This window comes from Aythya fuligula, chromosome 1 (assembly GCF_009819795.1).
Source record: "Aythya fuligula isolate bAytFul2 chromosome 1, bAytFul2.pri, whole genome shotgun sequence".
In the NCBI taxonomy this organism is placed as follows: Eukaryota; Metazoa; Chordata; class Aves; order Anseriformes; family Anatidae; genus Aythya; species Aythya fuligula.
In genome coordinates, this window is record NC_045559.1 from 47,814,806 (window position 1) to 47,834,831 (window position 20,026).

The 20,026-nt window shown below is 45.4% G+C and overlaps 1 protein-coding gene and 1 long non-coding RNA gene across 4 annotated transcripts in view; one reads left to right on the forward strand and one right to left on the reverse strand.

The window, feature by feature from the left end:
• The window catches only part of CRADD (CASP2 and RIPK1 domain containing adaptor with death domain), a 75,200-nt gene extending 64,586 nt beyond the window's left edge, over nucleotides 1–10,614 (reverse strand). Inside the window, exons 1-2 of one of the 3 annotated variants that reach the window (XM_032196892.1) lie at nucleotides 10,546–10,614; nucleotides 7,356–7,661 (exon numbers count right to left, since the gene is read on the reverse strand). In XM_032196892.1, coding sequence (XP_032052783.1) covers nucleotides 7,356–7,653 — 298 coding nt within the window. In that variant the 5' untranslated portion in view covers nucleotides 7,654–7,661; nucleotides 10,546–10,614. Of the gene's footprint in view, nucleotides 1–7,355; nucleotides 7,662–7,780; nucleotides 8,027–8,189; nucleotides 8,398–10,545 lie in introns of those variants that run through there. The other 2 variants (XM_032196908.1, XM_032196901.1) reach the window with 2 other exon arrangements.
• Nucleotides 2,782–19,987, forward strand: LOC116494826. Its single transcript, XR_004253897.1, has 2 exons — nucleotides 2,782–2,914; nucleotides 19,049–19,987. It is a non-coding gene; the product is annotated as an uncharacterized LOC116494826 (long non-coding RNA).
• Nucleotides 19,988–20,026: the final 39 nt, after the last annotated feature.

Genomic DNA, 20,026 nt, shown 5'->3' on the forward strand with positions numbered 1-20,026 from the left:
ACTGACTCTGGACAGCCATCTAGCCACCACAACACATGCAGGCTAAGGTGGGTGTGTTTGTTTTTCAGTTTCTTCTTAAAAACAGACTTACCAGTCTTATTTTATAAAAGACAATAGATTTCCCCCCACAACGGGACTACCAGGATTATACAAGCATTTCCAGATAAAGCTCCAAGGCAATTCTGGAGGTGTTAAAATACAAGCTGGACAGCTCTGAAGGAAAATATCCATGAAGAAAAATCTTGTGAAAAGAAGTCTAATAATTCTTAAGTAGGAACTTCTCTCAGTTACTCTGAAGTAAATACTAGTGTGTGCCCATAGACACCAAGAGGCATTAATTAGTATCAACAGAATGCCTATACTGATAACATAATGCAAAAATAACAGCTACATCTCCATGTTTGTTTGTTTATTTGTTTTTTAAGTTTATAACTGGCTTTATCAAGCTGTAGGATCAGGCCCTTAGTAGAGCATTTCCCCTCTGTTCTGGAAAACAATGATTATTGTCTGCACAAAGCATTTTCAGTGGTTCCCATGCCACATTCTGAGACAAGACCAACAGTGGGAAGCTGGCAATAATTAACAAAAGATTTCAAGGATCATAGAGGACTGCAACTATGCATGGTTTTGGAAATATAAAACGCTGGCATGATTTTATCATACCATGATGCAAGTTAAGGAGGAAAATGGAGAGAGAATTGATTAATTAACTACTGACCACCATCCTTTGAGCCCAGTGGTCCAGCTTTTATCCACTTACCATGCAGTCCACCCATTCAGACACCATACGTTCCCAACTGGAATGCTAAGAGACCATGTGGAAAGCCTTGGTTAACTCAAATTAAACAAAATCTATTCCTGTCATCCGCAGAGGTAGTAGTTTTATCATGAGCTCAGTTGGAAGTTCCCCTTACAGCCAAACCAGCCTCCTGCCATGCCTGGTTTTTGTGCTCTTTTTTTTTGTGCACATAGGAATGGACTCTTTTCGTGCTTTGAAGACGTTTTCCTTGATGATCAGTCAGGTCTCCTGGGTGCTTTTGTCCTTCAGAACTTTATCCTACAGTGTTCAATTGACTAGTTTCACAAACAAGGTGAAGTCCGTGATCTTTGCTCTGCTACATGCCTTCCTGACTTCTCTCGGGATCTTAAACTTCAGTGCTGTGTGGTAACTGCAGCCAAGACTGACATTAACTAGCAGAGCCCTGAACTATTGCTCATCTGTGAGTAGCAAGGCCAGCAGAACACCTCCCTTAGTCCATCTAGGCCACTCATCAATATATTGTTCCTTCTGCACTCGAAAGACCTTCTGCATTGTACTACTGTGTCACATTTCCAGTAAGTATCAGGGTGCTTAAAATTCCCTGAGAACCAGGGCCTGCAACAAAAGTGCTCTTTTAAGAAGGCTTCATAGCATATTAGGAAAATTCAATTCGGAAGAGACCTCAGGTCTCACAGGCAACCTCCTGTTCAAAGCAGGGTCAGCTTGAGATCATGCCATGTTGCTCAGCATCCTATCCAGCTGGGTCTTGAAAACCTCCAAGGATGAAGACTGCTCATGCTCTCTGGGTCTCTGCTCCACTTCCTGACTGTCCTTACCATGAAAAAATTTCCCCTCATAGCCAGTCAGAACCTCCCATTTCAACTAACACCCATCACTTCTCATCTTCCCACCACACACTGCTGAGAAGATCCCGCCTCTGTCTTTTCTTGATGTCTTTTCTCTTTGCAGGCATTGGAAGGCTGCTATCAGGTTCCCCCAAAGCTTTCTCTCTTTTTCTCTCACTTTACTAGTGCCCACATGAAAGAATAGCAAAGTCTGATGATTAGACAGGCCTTGGTAATTTCTCTGATATCCCTGATCTAGCCCCTGGGGAAGCAGCAAGCCTCAGAAGTCATCAGGTCTGGTCAGCAGATGGATGTCTCCATTCCCTGTTAGCCATTGCTTGCTCCTAGTGGCACTGGTTATGAGTAGTTGTTGATCAGGTGCAGCTGGCCCAAACACCTCTCTTGACAGAAGTCACTCCTCCTCTCCTGTTTTCAGGGCACTATACATTTTATTAAATCTTTATTATTATTAGCCTCATGTATCTGTGTTACTGAGGATGACACCAAGTATGATTATATCCTTCTGTTAACTTGTATGAAAGAGACTAGGCAGGAAACTACAGTTCTTATCAGCGCTGCCTATGACTTAGGCTTCTCAAAGTGAAAAACTTAAACATAAGCAGCATAAACACAGCTGCTTATGAACATGGCAAAAAAGCAACAAAGAAAATATTCCTTAAAGTATATAAAAAAATAAAAATCTTACAGTCATATGCATGTTAGAAGCGAACTATATATGCAGAACACTCTGCAGAACCAGGGAAGTTGATTACTTGTCCATATCACGATGTATGCTGTTTATTGAGTGTGTGTGAAGACCTTTAATGCCAGACTTCACAGACCTCACTGCGGTCACGAACAAAGCCAAAGCCATAAATGTAACACCCGATTTTCAGGGGAGATGGGAATATGGAAAAGTGTTTGGGAAATTCTCCTACAAAGATGGAATTGAATCTCTCAAGAGAACTAGAGAACAGTTTCTACAGCCTCCAGGCACTGGGATGTGGCACAGGGGCATTCCTTCATCTCCAGGTCAGTCCAGTGCGGCCAAGACTGCTAAGCCCATCCCTTTCCTTCACGGGAGGAAACTCCCTCTTCTGTCACTGGACTACACAAGAGAGGGGAGGGAAAGAGAAGAAAGAAAAAAACACCCTCTTCTGTCCACCATTTTAGAGAGAGAAAAGGAATTTCTCTGCTGCTCTCCTATCTGACATCCAAATGGAAAAGGCAAGAGACCAGGCTGTTTCCTCATTGCATTAGAGGTGAGAGGAAGCAGGATAGGAAGAGGTCAGGAAGCAGCCAACAAAAGGTAAGAAGAGATGTTAAACTTCCCCATGTCCTAAAGCTGCTGCATTTGAATCAGAATTCTTAGAAATCTACAACCCAGATGTGGAAAAGGACTTTGGTAAAGCTGGGGGGGAGGGGGGGATGGCTTTCTCAGCGAAAGTACTTGTTCTGCTTTCTTTTGCATTTGCATGCTTCATCCAAAGTGTTACACAACACGAAGCTTTACAGAGCTATACAAAAACATGCACTCCACATGTAGCCAGGGAAAGACCCAGTCCCACCAAAATCTGTTCAAAATAAAAAGCCTCACCCAAGTCTAACAGGATCCTAATGCAGATGGCTGAGTATGTACCACAACAACAACAAAAAAAAAAAAAAAGAAAAAGAAAAAGAAATCACGCATTAGAAAATATTCCTTGCTTGTTGTGACAAAAGAGCTTTTCCAAGATGATTCTGTAACTCCATGCCCCAAATTCACTAATGTTTGCCAGGATAGCAACGGCTGCTGCAGAATTCCACTGGCAAACGCTGTATCTCACATTTTTCTCTTTCTCAATATGCTGTGATTTCCTGTGGAGTGGAGAAATAATCTATACTACAAAGAGGTGCAGTACTAACACTTGTAGAAGTAAATAATTTTACAGCAACATAAAGTATATATAGTAATATAATACTTGAGTGAAGAAATTCCTGAGCTAAGAGAGATTAGAAAAACACTCCGATAAACAAATGCCTTCAAAGCTTACATTATTTTACTCAGTGCAAAAAATATTGGGTAACTGTGTGCTGTTCCTAGAAAGAATGGAATTTTGTTGCCAACAGCTGTAGTTTATCAGAGGAATTATAATACTATATTGAAGATTTATGTTCCTGACAAAGGCATAAAGTTATCCAAACTAGGGCAGAAAAAACAATGGTCTTCTAATGAACCAGACGCTATTTTTGTTAACTCTTACTACAGCAGAAGTTATGACCTTCAAAAACAGACGCTCACAACTGTTGTTGATCTTTACGATGATTCGTAAGTCTTGCAATAACACTGTACATAGGGTGAACTGTTTTATCACAGGTTTTTAAACAAGCTAGAAACACACCCTTATCCTACTGAAATCGATTAAAGTCATAAATATTTACCTCCAAAGCACACTCAGTTTTCTTCCTGACACTTTTGGGACTTAGAGTTATGTTTTCCCTACCTTAAGAAAAGGTTTCCTCAAGATGTGCCATTTGCCATCTGACAGGACTGTACAAGACTGGAGAAAAGTGCCCCTAGTCAAAAGGCTGCTCTATGCATAAAGTAAACAAGCAAGGGGAAGCAACCGGGGGTCTCTTTGCTGCATTTATATGGACAGAAGTAGCCCTACCTGCCTGCACGTCATGCTCCTGATTCCAGTGGAAACTGTTCCTCATGCTCTGCAGAATTAGGGTGTCTTCTGTGCTCCTCATAACTACAGTAGCTAACAGCATATAGAACTATTATTTTTTAGTCAAACTGATATTAAGCAATAAAACTCAGCATGTCAAAGCTTTTAAGGCTCATTTATTTGCAAGCAGCCAAACAGCATACCCTGGGTTGAACCGTGGGCCAATTTACAGTCATGCTCTGTGCTGTTCCATGAACATCACACCACGTTGCACAAATTGTGAATCGACAAATCCATCGTCTTAAAATAATATGCCCAAGCCTCACGATGAGTCAGTGGCAGCGTCTTGTTTACGTCTCAGACTTTGGCTTCCATTTCATAGCTCTCAGTCCACCAGATCATAATTGCACTGCATCACCAAAAATGTTTTTATTTCTGTTCTTCTGAAAGTCCTGTTTACTTTGGTTGTTTTTGTTTGTTTTGCTTTTACTAGGGGAAGAAAATAAATTAAAAGCTTCTTAACAATTACAGTTGTGATTTTTTTTTTAAATGGGAACCAACAAAATATATTTCTCAGCCGATCCACAGAAAAGACAGAAAGCCTGAGCTGTTTGAACCAAATGCACAATAATCCAAAGGCCAACAGAGAAAAATCACTGTGCATGTGCCAGAGTTTTCACGTACAGATAAAGTAATAGTATACCAGTATTGACTCTAAAAATCCTGCATGTAGTCAGTAAGAAGTGAAAGACTACAAAATAAAACCTTCCTTCAAGGAACAACTTGCCATCAGTCCTTAATCCTGCAGAAGATCTGCAAAAACTGAGAATATTTTGCTTGAGTAAACAGAATTTTAATTGAGCATAAACAAGTGAACAGCAGGCATGTGATTTCCATAAGTATGCATGATTGGAAGGAATAAAGACTTAAAAATCTGGGGCCATGAAACCAATTTCAATTTTTTAAGTCTTCTGGTTTAAAAAAAATGTAGCATGTACATAGAAGGCTCTTCTCATTACAAATAGATTCTTTAGAACAAATTGCCAGTGACAAATCACCATTTATAAGAACTGTTTCCAATAAGGTAGAAGTTATCTAGCATGGCACTAAAGAATACATTTAATTTTAAGCATGCTTACAGTTTTATTAGAGCCAATGGCTTTTTCCATGCTTAAAGCCAAGCATATGCTCAAGTACTCTGGTGAGACAAAAGCTTACAAGTTTGTTGTTTAGAATGCAAAGCGAGGCTTTTTATCCCAAACCACATTTTCTTGCATGTAATCAGCCGCGGTGATGTCACCATAGTTTCCAATTCATTTCAGGGCACACTCATCATTTATTAGGACCCAGATGGTGCTCTCTTTCTCTGGCTTCTAAAGAATATGCCCAAATATTAAAACAGACTTGGCTATCTGCCTCTTATCCTGTTCTTACACTCTGCATTGCCACAGTAAAAATAACAGTAACCTTTGATCTAATCTGGAAATCTTCTCTAATTCATACACAAGATTTGGCAACATCAAGTACAGTCAACCCACTCGAAACCAGAGAACCTGATATGCATAAATACAGCACGTTAATCACAATATATCAGGAACAAGCAATCCACAGAACAGTCGAAAGAATAAAAGCAGAAACAATTTTTCGAGTAACAAAATACAGGACCTTGACTGTACTCGATGGCTGTGTGTGTTTTTGTGGAACTGTAAGGATTATTCAACAGCTTAACCGGCAATTAGCAAACACACACACTGATTTGTACGGCAAATAAAGAGCATGAGCATGACGGGATCTGTCATAACAGCAACAGCTTTCAACACCACAAGTTTGCGTTGTGCTGACAGCTCACGGTGTTTTCACCCATGGGCAGCGCACAATATTTGGTCTCCAAAAAGTTCTGAAGATTATTTACCATCCCTGCAGCTGTGGAGCAAGTGTAAAGCAACCTCCACAGAGGCCCAACAGAGCAACAAGCTGTGGTGATATTCTGTAAAAATGTCCTAAGGTAAAATCATGCCACATTTGTCCAGCAGATCTTGACAAAACATTCTTGAGTGTGCAGCTAATTCGGACGCAGGTGCACATGATGTTCAACAGTCCTGAGTCACACATCTTCCTTCCCAAGCTTAGAGACTCACGCAAAGCACACTGACACTGGAAAAATCACACATCACGTGCATCCTAATGTGACCAAATCCAAATGGGGTGGGGGGAGGTTTGGAGGGGAAGGAAGGAAGGTTAGTGAGAAGTAATGTTCCCAAATGAGAACTACTTCACTATTTAACTGTCATTACCTACTCCTATTTAACAACTAATGCATGTTGTAAGAAAATAGGGCAAGAAGAAAGTATTTTAAGCAGTCTTCTTGACTTGAAAACAGGTCAATAATTGCATGCACATATTGGTAAAGAAACCACTTTGGAATGAAGATCAATCCAGAAAACTCATTTTAGAACTACATTTAAATATCAGAAAAACAGGGATTTGACTAAATAAGACTTTAAAACATCCACTAGGTTAGCTCCTAAACTATTTTTTAATACTAAGCAAGAGCTAGTAATTTTGGAGGTAATAACACTAGACATTTGCACTCCAATAAACACAATAAAGCACATAATTCTTAATTAGTATATGCTGCTAAATAAATTAAAACAACATTAAAATCATAACAATAAAGTTAAGTAAATAAAAATTCTGTCAGTCCAGAAACAAAACACCGTAAAACATACATAAAGCACACATTAATCAGGTATGGATGGTGAAGAGACCGCTGTTCAGCTAAGGAAAATTACTTTTTATAGCCCATTCCCTTTGTAGTAACGGAGCCTGGGTCCTCCTACATCTCAGACTCTCCAAAGGCAGCTGTAGAAGAGCTGCTGTCTCCCCACATCCAGAAACTCAGGCTTGCTCACACCCCAAACTTTGCAACGCTTCCTGGCATCTGGCTGGTTCCAGGAAATTCAGGCTGTGCCCCGTGGTGCTATCACGCTCTGTATCTGTATGATGCATAACTTGAAATTACTGGGTATGTTCAATACTTTCAAAGCCACAGCTTGAGAATAAGCTAGAAAACACCAGCAACAACAACCCTGGCCTTACCTGCAGGATCTTGTACTGTCATTTCCTTACGCTTTGCCTTCAGCTTGTCTTTAACCCACGGGAACTCCTGTAAGGACTCCAAGAACGCATCAAAAGCTTTAGGTCCTCTAGTAGGGAGAATGTCAAGGAGCATCATGGTTTTCCTTTGACTTGTGGTTTGGGATTTTATCTCTTGAACGTGACTGTCTGTGAGAATCCCTTCTTGGTAGAGATACTGAATAACCAGTCCGTCCACCAGCACCTCCGTACAGAGCTCCAGGCGCAGGGAGCGTAAAAGCTGCTTGTCTCTGGCATCCATCTGGCAACCTGGAGCATGAGTAAAGGGCAAGGCATGGAGATTAAAATACAACCCTGAACACCCAGAAGTGATGTCTGATACCCAAAAACCTTTAGAAAAAAAATATGCCAGACTCAGAATCACCAACCTGGGAAAATTGCTCATGGTCCCCACCATCTTCTCTCTGCTCAGATTACGCTGTCTGACAAGCTAAAATGCAGCCACTTCTGGGAAATATTAGAGAGAACCTTTGGCACTGTGAAGACCAGTGCTTGGCTGGAGCAAAAACCTTGCCAAAACACCCCACTCGCTACCTGGTCAAGGTCCACACCAAAGCAGCTGGCACATTTGCCAGTCCAAAAAAGACTCTATCCCCAGGAAGTTAAAGAGATGCCACACGACCTGTCCCCAGCGTCTGAGACGTGACGGCTGCTCCGTTGCTGCCACAGTGCACAGCAGCAGGACGGTGAGGCGCAGCGCAGCCAGCCGGCAGCAGAGCCAGCAGGTAGCCCTGGCCTGCGCAAGACATTTTACTTGTAGCCAGGGTGGAAATGGACCTCATGCAGCAGGTTGCCCTCTCCCCTCGCTCATCCTGGAGGGCTGTTCTAGGAATCGACAGATCTGATGGTGAGATATCTTCCCCAAATTTCCATCTTAAATTTATTCATCTTCTATTTATAGGCGTTTTTGCTGCCAATACTGTTCTTTAGCTTAGACAGCTCCTCTCCCTCGCTGGTATTTGCCCTTCTAATGTGTTTATAGGAAGCAGTCGGGTGCCGTCTGCCAGCTTCCATTTCACTTGACTAACACTGACTAGACAAAAGCTGGAAAAGATGCATTTTATAGCCACTCTACAGAAGACGAATCAAGGTCCAGAGAGACCAAGCAGCTCATCCAAGATCACATCAGGACTCAGTGCCAGAGCTAGGAACTGAATCAAGATGTCTAGTCTAGTCCTTAATGACAAACATATCCCCAGGACCATTAATGGCACTTGAAAAGGAAAATTACTTAGTAATACAATTAAATACTTTCTCATGACTAAATCATGAAGTCAAAAAAAAAAAGTAGCAGGTGTTGAATGTGATTACTAAGAGATTTTCTGGTGATTAAACCAGAAGCTGCTGTACTGACAGCCTGACCTTGCAGGAACTGCACTTCCTTCAGCTTAAGGACACAGGGAGAGATCAAGGTTCTCAAAGCTTTTGTAAGAGACCTAAAGTCTTTATATTGTCAGAGATGCCTACTGACTCCCAAGACCCCATGAAAGACAAGCCTACACGGCCTGATTGTTGAAATTTAGGGCAGGTAATCAACAGAACATATAGGCGCATAAATGGCATTCTGGACAGAATGCAAGAGCCTACGGCCAAAAAAAAAGAGACCGGAAAACCCCATCTGTGGCTCCCCCTGATAAAGGCACTTTCTGAAAATGCTTTCCCTGAGTGCTGAAAGCAATGCTGGATGGCAGCTTCCCAGGAGGTCACCCAGTGTTTTTTTCTGTGCTGACCTGAATTTTGAGGTGCTCACCTTCTGTCTGGGGTCATCTCGGAATTGAACAGCAGCTTTCCTGGCACGTGTCCTTTAAAAGGCCTGGTTTGCTAGGCATAGCTCAAACACCAAACTCTGACACAGAGTAAGATGACAGTGAAAGCAAGGAGACAGAAAAACAGTAGGCAAAAAAAAAGAGAACTGGGTATCTCATCTGACATTAGGATGCTCACTTTAAATGGGTGAAACTCAAGATTCCAGTCTCTAACATGAGCTCCTTTTGGAGGCACTTACCAGACTACAGCAAAATCAGAAAAAATAAAATCAGAAAGCAGATCCCTGCAATTTCTTCTTTCCAGAACTCCCTGTCTGCTTGCGAGCTCACCAAAGTGCTTGCAGAGTTCAAACCCGGCACCCAGCCACAGCTCAGACGGCATTACCTAAACCCAGGCAGGAAACTCTTTCCAACACTACGTAACCCTCCTGCTTCACCCTTGGCATGGGCCACCCAAAGTCCCAGCCCGAGAGCCTCACCCAGGTACTGAGGGAGGAGAAACGAGGTCCCTGGGCACTGCCTAACACATGCCCAGCTCCTCTTCCTCGTGGCCAGCGCTTCTCAAGCGTCCCAGTTTGCACCTTCACGCACCGGGCAATGCCTGCTGAGTTATGAAAGCGGGGTGGAAATTCCTGCTGAAAAAGACATTTGGCCCACGGGCTTCAGAGCGAGCCCAGCCCAGGTGTTAAAAGCCTGCGGGGCTGCTCAACGCCAAGGCCACCGGCCCAGCACACCTTCCAGGATGCGGCGTTTTTGATATTTAGGGTCTTTTAAAAGATTAAGTGCTTCTTGATGTGTGTTTGCCACGAGGAGGAAGTGTCTGATTCAGGAACCGCAGGGCCAGATAGGGCGGCGTTATCGGGATTTCGGTGCACCTAAGTGTAGGGCCGGAGTTTAATGCGAAAGGGAAACGGCTCCGGCTAACATCAAACACCGGCTGCCTCTAGAGCCCCACAGCGAGCTCCCGGGTACATTTCCCCTGGAGACTGCGGTGCTGGGGGGCACACGGAGGGACGAGAGCCCGGCGTGGCCAGGAGGGGACATTGCTCACACCTCCCCTGCACGCTCCTACAGACCGCGGAGCCCGGGGGCTTACGGCAGGGCCACATTTACCGGGCACACCTGCCAAGTACGCGGACCGCGCACAGCCCCCGCCCCGTCCCCGCACCTCACGCACCCCCCGGGGCCGCCAGCCCCAAACCTGCCCCCCCCGGTCCCTGGCGGCTCCCCCCGCCCAGCAGCTGCCGCTCGCCGCCCGGCACGGCACGGCAGAGCAGGGCAGGGCACGGCCCCGCGGCGGAGCAGAGGGAGCGAGGCCCCCGGGCGGCGGGGGGAGCCCCGCGCCCCCGCCTCCGCCCCGTACTTACGGGAGGGCAGCGGGGAGCTACCGGCGGCGCCCCCGCCGGGCCCGCTCGGGCGCCACCATCTTTGGTGAGGGCTCCGCCGGAAGACGCCGCCACCACCGCCTCCCGCGCCGCGGGCCGGCCGGGGAAGGGCGGGGGGGCGCCGCCGCCGCCATGTCGGTTGTGGGCAGCGCGGCGGGCGGGCGGGAGGCGAGGCGGGGAGCCCGGCCCCGGGGGCGGCCGGAGGCTGAGGGGGGACGGGACGGGACGGGACGGGACGGGACGGGACGGGACGGGACTGGGGCTCGGATCCGGCACGAGCCCGGCCACCGACCGCTGGGGTGTGGGCAGCGCCGGGGGGGATCTGCGGGGTGTGGGGCGGCACCTGAGCGGCGGGGCCAGGCACCGGGTAAATTAACGTGTGAGTGTGAGTGTGTGTGTGTGTCAGGTAATAAACTTCGTGCGAGGGCTCTGGGCGGCTTTTAAATGGTTGTATGTTATTCAGTAATCGCTGGATTGTATCTTACTGAATATCGGATAGGTTGTATTCGATAGGTTACATCTCATTCAATAATTGATGGGCTATACCTTATCCAATAACTGGTATATTACATCTTATTCAATAATTGATGGGCTGTATCTTACTCCAATGCATCCATTAAGCCAAGGTAAATGCTTTTGTCCCGGGCACACGTTGGTCTTCTAGGAAGACCGGCTCTGGATCTGTGTGCTGTGTCCGTAGTGCACGCCGGGAGCACGCAGCGCGCCGTCAGCGGTAACAAACTGTGCTGCGGTAGCCAAAGTGCAGGCTTTAAACCTTCATGTCATGGGCGGTTTGTAACGCTGGCTGCGAGAAAATACATTTGTAAACGATACGAGCTGACACCAGGGAGCAGGGAGCACCGCAGTCGATCTATAAGATCATCCCTCAGCGCAGGCTGCATCACTACAGATAGTTTGCTTTTTAACTTACTGCCTCTCTGACTGCCAAGGTTTGGATTTTTTCTTTCCCCATTTCTAGTCACTGTCTAAGGAACTGTGCTATCTCTACACCTGGAGTGACCAAACTTGGAGACTTGAGATGTCACCTGGCAGCCGTACTTAATTGCCAATACCGCACCTACATTTTAAACCAGAAAATGTAAGCAGTTACATCACTTGCATTTACTCCGTCTTTTTGCCAGATGAGGCAGCTACTATTATTTGTTTTATACTGTCCAAGAATATCTTAGAAAGTTAGCAAAACATATGGATATGCATGGAGCAACTCCGGTTCCCACTCACATAAATAGCTGCAGCCTCGTTGTCTTTAGTGCAGCCAGCATTAGTCACGTCTTTGCTTGCAGTCTAAACATGCAAAGAAGGAGAGTGGTGAAAGGAAACAGATAAGCCTCGGAAGGAAGAGGATAGCAGCAGAGGTCCAAGTCTCATTAAAGGGAATATCTGGTGTTTCCTTTTCCTTCCACTGGTTTGTGAGTGATGGGATCTGTAAATGCACTACCAGTGGTTCAGGTTGATCAATGGATACAAGCCAGGTGTTCATTATGCTCTGTGCTTACACTGCAGCTACAGAACAAGGATGCACACAGGTAAACACCTCAAGTCCGAGGAGACAAGCTCTTAAACTTTTTGTTTCAGTTCTGCTTGGTTTCAGCTCTGTCCACAGTTCCTCCAGGTCTGGTCCAAGTTCAACAAAACTTCAAAAGAATGGTTCAGTTCCATTCCAGTTTTAGGGGAAAAAAATACTTGAGCAAGGTTGGGTTCAGCTCCATTCCCCGCTATCTCTGCTCAGATCTGAACACTAAACTTGGCTAAACATGCAGACTACAGAAGTATTTCCTAGCCTGTGTAGATCAATGGGCCACTGTCAATCCTGCACATCAGACTTTGGACCTAAAACCTTGTTCACTGTGGTTCTGTATAGGGGGGAATCACCAGGGGGCTTCAGGCCACGCTTCTGTGGACCGCTGCATCAGCGTAGTGAGTCCAAACCTGTGGAAGCCAGGCTAAGTGGTATCTCTTCTGACAACGCTATTCTTTTTTACACGTGTCTTATTCCAGATCAGAATGCCACGTTTTTAAATTTACCACATACATTTTAAAGCTCACTTAAAAATCCCAAATCTTTTTAGAAACTGTTCAAGTATAATAAGCTTATTAAATAAAAAAAAAAAAAAGCTTTTGAGAGGATCCTCTATGCTAATTAGAGTTAAGCTCCATCGTAGCATGTATGCATTTTCTTTGTTTTCTGCATACTAATTTGTTTCTGCTGATAACGAGAGCCAAATTGTGTTTTTAAAACTCGTGCAACCAGATTTAATCTATTAGGACTATGCTGTTTCCAATTGTCTGTAGGACAGCATTCCAACTTTATGGACAAAAGAAAAGAAATATGAGTCTCTAGATTTGTTTATTAAAAACACATCTAATTGGCTAAATCTCTCACAAAACCTCCGAAATGAAGACGGAAAAAAGAAACATATATTATATGGCTGACTGTCGTCTTTGGAAAGACGAGCACAGAACATTTCTGACTGTGATGCATCTCAAGAGCACTGTTAAAACTTGAGCCAGGGCGGCCCAAGCTCTGTGGCCTGAGAGGCAGAAGAAGGTTCTGTGAGGCACTGCCACCCACTGCCTGTGCAGGCAGCGCTCCCTGCCTTTCCTCCCCCATCCTCTTCCTCCCCATCCTCTTCCTCCCCCTCACCCCGCTTCATGACCCTCCCAAATGTCAGCATCTTGTCCTGCACCAGCCACCAAAGGCCAGGCTGGTGCCCGGCGGGGCGCTGGGGGCAGCGGCAGCGCCTCACCTCCCTGCCGGCACCTGCAGCTCCTCGCTGCTGCGAGGGGGTGCCAGGCTGGACCCACACCTCTTCCTAAGTTCCCCCTCATTGAAATGATAAAGGCTTCCAACTAATGCACTTCAAAGAGAGCAATGGGCATAAAACAGAGGTGACACGTCACAAAAGTTGTTAAAAGTGTTGTTTTATTAAAAGGCACATCCAGCATGGAGGTGAAATGTAGCACAGAGAGTTTCAAACCATTAAAGCACTGGGGTCTGAAGTGACCGTGTAGTGCCCATACATTTACATTCGTTTCGATAAGAAAAAAGGTGGTTTTTAGCAGTACTGCCTTAACAGCTCCTAGTGCTGCTTGGTGCTAACAATCCCTGGCCAAAAGCTGTACGTGGGATAGCTCTGAGAGAAGAGGCAGGCATCAAATGTGAAACCGGCACATTCATTCCAGAGAAAAGGAACCTCTGCTGTGAATCGGAATAAAAAACCTGCGATGCATATTTGCAAAATGTGACTCAGTGTTTCTCCTGCAAGGAATTTTTAGTCCATTTTCTTGAAGCATATGAATTAATGTAGTTCTCTGTTTGTTTTTGAAGTTTAATTTAAAGATGCTTTCAGGAGACAGTTGGAAATACTGAAAGCCTCTGAGTAGTCCAGACTTTTGAAACTCTTTTTTTTTCTTTTATGTAAAGCAAGCATTTTACTTATGGGAGAACAAAGAAATTAACAAATTATTCTGAAAATTAAATACTGACAAATAAGTAAACGGAATTTAAGATTCAAGCCTGAAACCCTATCATAAAATGAACTTCTTTTGTTTGCAAATTACAGCATATGAAATGAGTGTCTAGCATTTTGGATAAAGCCAGGGAGATTGGTTTTATTTGAGAGGAGAATAACTACTGATTTTTGTCATCCACTGCTTCTTTCCCAGGCTTTGAGCTGGACAAGCCCATATAGAGCACATCTATTTTTAAAGGCTCATACTTTCAGGTTAAGCATTTGACGAGCTAGTAATGATTCATGGAAAGTTTTTGCAGGTAGCCTATCCAAGGATTTGCCACTGCTCAGACTTCTTCCATATGTCCTGTTTCCAAACAAAAAATACCCTTCGATTAACAGTCCTCGCACTCGATTTTCTTCCCTTTCAAAACGAAACCTGTGGCGTTTGTGCTGACGGGGGGCTGGCTCGGCCGCCTGAAGTGGGCACTGCATCTTCCATCGGGGGACGTAAAGGAAACAGATGAGTTTCCAGAAAGCAGTTATCTTCTCGCTCTCGGTTTCCGCCTGCAGTACTTCAGCTCCCAGAGGAGCTGTGATGCCACTTCCACCGCAGTGGAGGCAGACAAGAAGCTGCCTTCCCTAACTTATTCTCTTCTCTCTGCTGAGCAAGGCAGCCACTCAGCGATATCACCATCGCCGTGGCTTAAATGCTGTCAGTGGTAACTGAAAGGCAAGCAACTCCTCGCCCCACACTGAAAAACTACGAAATGTTAAGCTCGCCTCCCGCTTTGTAGATATGGGAACTGCAACTAGTACAGGCTCAGTCACACTTAATATTGTTCTTCTGAAAAGCAGGCGAGGCAGCTAAAATTTCCATAAACACTACCAGCTGATCCCCAATTTCCCCTGCCCTGCAGACTGTCAATAGGCAATGCTCTAGGTGAGAAAAATGAGAGAAAAAAGCAACTGCCTGGTGTGGAGTTGAGGCATTCAGAGGAACCCCTCCAGGCTGGGCATTGCCACTGGGACAGACAGAGTGTGGGTGCAGAGCTGCAGCTGGACAGATCCGGGTTGGGGGCTGCAACCTGAAGAGATACAATTAACTTCTAACGAAGCATTGTGAAAAGCGAGTTTACAGCTTTCAAATGTCCATCTCGCAGCTGTTTCTGCTACAATTCTGGTTACCAAGCCTGATCTAAAGTCTGAGAAACAATAACTTCAGTAAAGTAGAAAGAAGAGTTTGCAGCTTGAATTTGCAGAAGAATTTGGGCTTTCAATCTTTCCCACGTTTACCATACCTCTGCGTTGCCATTTGCTAACTGACAGTGCACCCAACTGCAGTCCTCAGCTACAAAACACCAATTATGTAGCAATTGGTCTGAAAACACAAGGTTTGACTTGCATAAACCCTGCCTGCTGATGAAAAAGAAATTAAGGCAGGCACATTGAATTTGGGGATTTTTTTAATGTATTTTGTTCTGTGCAGCAAGCAACGCTGAGTTTCCTGAGTATTTCCTACTGCAACTCTTTTCAAGTAACTGCCAGCCTCTTTCTTATGCTAATCTAAGCAGCTTTTGCTCCTGCAGTTTTTTTCCTCCTTTGTGTCACAGAAAGTAATGATATTATTTTGGTATTTCAGTTCCTGGAGAGCTAGTGGCTCCAACTCTGGGGAAAAAGCAATACCAACAACAAATAGTAATAAAATAAAATAAAATATTAATAAAAGGGTGCAATCTTTTTTTTTTTTTTTTTTTTTTTTTAAATAGGATTTAAGCAGAATAAAAGCCACAGTTTATCAAGGAGATTAAACAGAGTAATTCCTGTGCTGTGTTTTTACATTCCCATAGACTTTCTCAGAGGAACTGGCTACTTCGAGCCCCTAAAGATAACCTGATAAATAAACACAGTTAATCCCTCATCCCCTTGGCAACCCTGGGACCAGGACAGACTGGTTTTGCTATAAGTTTTTTTTTTTTTTTTTCTTTTTTCCCCTGAAGTTGAGTTAGCTAGCCAGACTTTCTTTGTATGTGCTTTACAATCGTGTGCTGACACTTGCCTCCCCTCCCTCGACTTCTGATCTCTACCAGAGCACCATAGCCCCGTCTGCGCTCCTGCGGCTTAGCTCCTCACACACATCTCCTGCCAAGTGCCACCTCTTGCAGGAGCTGTCCCTCCTGCCCTCTGTCCCCGTTGTCAGAGCAGGGTCCCCACGTGCTGTGCCCTTCCCTGTTGCCTGCAGCGTGCCCCCGGTCAGACGTGGGGGCGATGCTGGCCGGCGGTGTCTGGCCCCACCGCCCTTCGCAGCCCCGTAACAGCGGCGCTGCCTTCCAGTGTCTTTGGCTGATCTTCAGCCCATTGTGGAAAAGAGCCCGTTTGAGCAATACCGTGGCAAACCGCCATGGTGTTGTAAAGTGAGCTCGGGTCTGGGTGATCTGAAGTTATGTGTCAGAGGAATGCTGTTTCCAGGCACTTCCAGCCGTGCGAAGGGCTTAGCAGCATACTGGGACCTGCTGAGGTTAGCACTGAGGAAGAGGAGGTTTCCGGGAGATACCCCCGGAGCTCGTCATCCCCACCGCCTTTTGCATACAGACCCCGCTAAGTAACTGTTAGCTATTCTGGAAATTGTATGTTTTACCTACTAAACCTTTCCTTTATTCCTGCAGTTTTCAGTTTTTTAATCCCTCCTCTGACAGGGAAGTTTCTTACAACTACTGAAAACTGGTAACAGACACTTTGGCATCCCTCAAGCCGTTATTTCCTCCAGCAGTCACTTTGATACCTAGATTTATTTTAGTGATAGCAAAGTCAGCAGAGGTTTTGTTTTGCTTTACTTCAGATGATGGGTAGACCCACATCTGAAAGTCTCTCCTCATTTCCATCATGTGCTTGGGACGAAGAAGAACAAAGCAGTGACACAACTCAACTGACTTTCTGCTAAATCCTAAGCTTATATCCAAAGGAAAAGTCCATAGGAATTTTATGAGGGATACAAGAAAAAGCTCTTGAATAGAAAATGTGAGTAAATGGAGCTTTTCAATTACATGTGACAGGGTCATTCCCCCATGGGAGCACTTTTCTAAGACATGAGAGGTAACTAAGAAATAGGAATTCATGCAACCGCACAACGCTGTCCTTCCTATTGTAATGAGACTCTCTTTCTTAAGGTGATGAAATGTAGTGAGAGTCTCAGATCTCAGAGCCCTGCAGTTTTCAGTGAGGACTAAGTTCCAGACTGTTCTAGGATTTAAAAATAAACAACCCCCACCCCATATTCTGTGAACCATTTTTCTTTTTGCGAATAATTAGATATTGTTTATCTAGAATGTGGTTACATAAATTATAATTAGGACAATACTGAGGAGATCAGATTAAAATAAAATTGCTTCTAATGCGATGGGTGCAGCTGCTTGGTTGCATTCCCACTCTACCCACCCATCTTGTGCTTGAACCATTTTCTGTCCCTGGTGATAATACCAGTGCCAGGGAAATGCCCAGGCAGCTAAAATGGAAACATGGATCACATTTCTGCTGGGTTTAGTGCTCAGCTAAATCCAGCCACAAACTGCATTTTCAGCATCCATCTTGGGAAAAAAAAATAAAAATAAAAATTATTCATCCACTTTTACGATTGTGGCATTCTCAGCTTTTGTTTAATTAAAACAAAGATGTTTTCAGAAACTAACATTCCAGGCTTAGACTGTAAAATCTGAAACGTCAAGACTTAAAAATGGAAAGCTAGACCAACACATGGAGGAAAAAGGAAAAAAAAAATGTAAAAATTGTTATAGTCCTTTCATGATTTTTCGTTGACTCACAGGTGTTGAACCTGTGAGACTGACTTCACTGAACACTCCATGCTAGCAATTCAGGACGACATACATCAGTTAAAAGTCATTTTGGGAATCTGAAGAGACGGCAATTTAAAAGCTAGTGCTGTGAGCAAGCCACAGTGACATCCATAAAGTCAAAAATAAATTTAAAAACAACAATTAAAAAAAAGCACTGCACCTTTCTTTAAAATGTTTGGACCACATGATTGTGCCTGAAAATTCATGGGGTCCACATGCAAGACTTTTTCACCCCTGTAATCTTAATCATGTGCTATCCCTGCATTTTTTGTACCAGAGCCCTCATCCCTCCGTGCTGTGTTAGGGTGAAGCCGAGCTTGCAGCGAGCTCCAGTAAAGCTCGGTTTTACGAGTGTAATGCATCAGCCCTGGGGCTGGCATCCTAATGAGGACAAGAGCTCTGCTTTCATACAAAGAGGACTAGTTCCCCCTCCAGTCTGTTCAAAATATTGTTCGTAGCTCCGAGCACAGCCCAGCTGCAGCCCCTGCTTCTCCCTGACCGTACCGACCTCGAGGGACGCCGTACCCGGCAGGAGGCCGCCCGTCCCCTGCCTCGATGCTGCAGCCTGGGCACCCCCGCTGATTTGTGGCACTCATTGCCCCCTCTCACCCTGCTATCTTCAGCCTGTGGTTCGCCCACACGCATTTTGGGGCACCCCTGGAGCCCTCCCGAGGAGCGCTGCGTCTGCCCCGTGTCTGCTGAGGGCAGGCCTGGCCTCAGCCCACCCGCAGCAGCTGCATGGAGAGCCCTGTGTCTGCCCCGTCGCCTCTGGCACCCGATGGGTGCCTCCTCTCCAGCTGCTTCTTCCATCGGTGGTCTCACTGCCAACCCCTAGGCCAGGGGGGCTGCTTGGGAAGGAGCTCGGCTCGCCACCACGGGTGGCTAACAGAGGTGACTTGTCCTGTCCAGCAGCTACCTCATCGCCGGGTGAGGGACAAGAGCTGTAGGAAAGCAGATTTGCCAAGTGACGTGCTCCCAGGAATTCAGCTCCTTCCCTGCTCGGCCCGCAGGACAGGCTGCTCAGCACGGCGGTGGCACGGGCACGTCCAGCCAGGGCTCTGCTGGGGTGGGAAGTGGAGGGTGGAAGCCGTCCAGCACGGCTGCATTTTGGCAGGGCGTGGGAAAAAATTACGTAACAAAAGCTTTTGTTTTGTGTTTCAGGAGAAAACTGCCCCCAGCCCAACTCTACACGACTGCTCGCATGAAATTTGGGGAGAGAGAATGGCAACCAAGGAGGAGGAGGCAGAAAAGCCACCTTTCCTGCAGGGGCAGCAACGCTGGCATACCAAGCGTTTGCCAAGGGGCCCAGGGACCATCACCTTGGCATCCTCCCTGTTTGAGCAGCTGTGCCACTCAGTTCTGCCTATGCAATTGGGACAGCCCGAGTGCACGATGCTGGAAATCCCAGTGCCACCAAGCATGGGGCAGAGCCCCAGGGTGAGGAGAGGGACATAGCACCTGGGTAGCACCACCAAGTAGCTAAGTCACAGGGAAGACAAGATCAGTTTGTGTTGTTTCTATTTCAGCCTGGGCAGGGCTAGACTACAGCAAGTCTTGACAGCCCTCCTTGTTCAAACACAAGTCTATTTGCTTTAATTAAGGTAAGCTAGGGAAAGAGTTAAAATTATGAAATTGTTGACTGAGAATGCATCTATGCCCTGCTTTCCCTCTGTACTGCTCTCGTAGTACCCCCACCCTGGATATTTCTTCTATTAAATACTTTACATTTAGAGAGAGGAATGGGTACTGAGGGTCTCAGCCCCATATTCCCATCTGGGGGACTGCTGTAACGCACAAAGCAATGTCCCGTGCTAGTATGTAACCACGGAAATTCGGCAGGCAGCCTCCAAACCACTAATCTGAGCATAAACCAGCTCTACCTCTGAGCAGCCCCACAAAGGCAAAGCCGGGGTATTCACCATCACTGGCCCAGGTACGCTTGTTGAAGTGTTAGCTGGGAAATGCTACAGGTTCTTAACGTTGTTGTCTCCTAAATGGTAGCAAATCCATACGTACAACGATTGAGATAGGTGTGCAATCTGATTGCTTTTATTGAGTAATAGTCTGGTAGCTACAATGGTGAATTAGAAGAAAAAAAAAAGAAAAAAAAAAAAAACACAAAAAAAACAATCCCTCAAA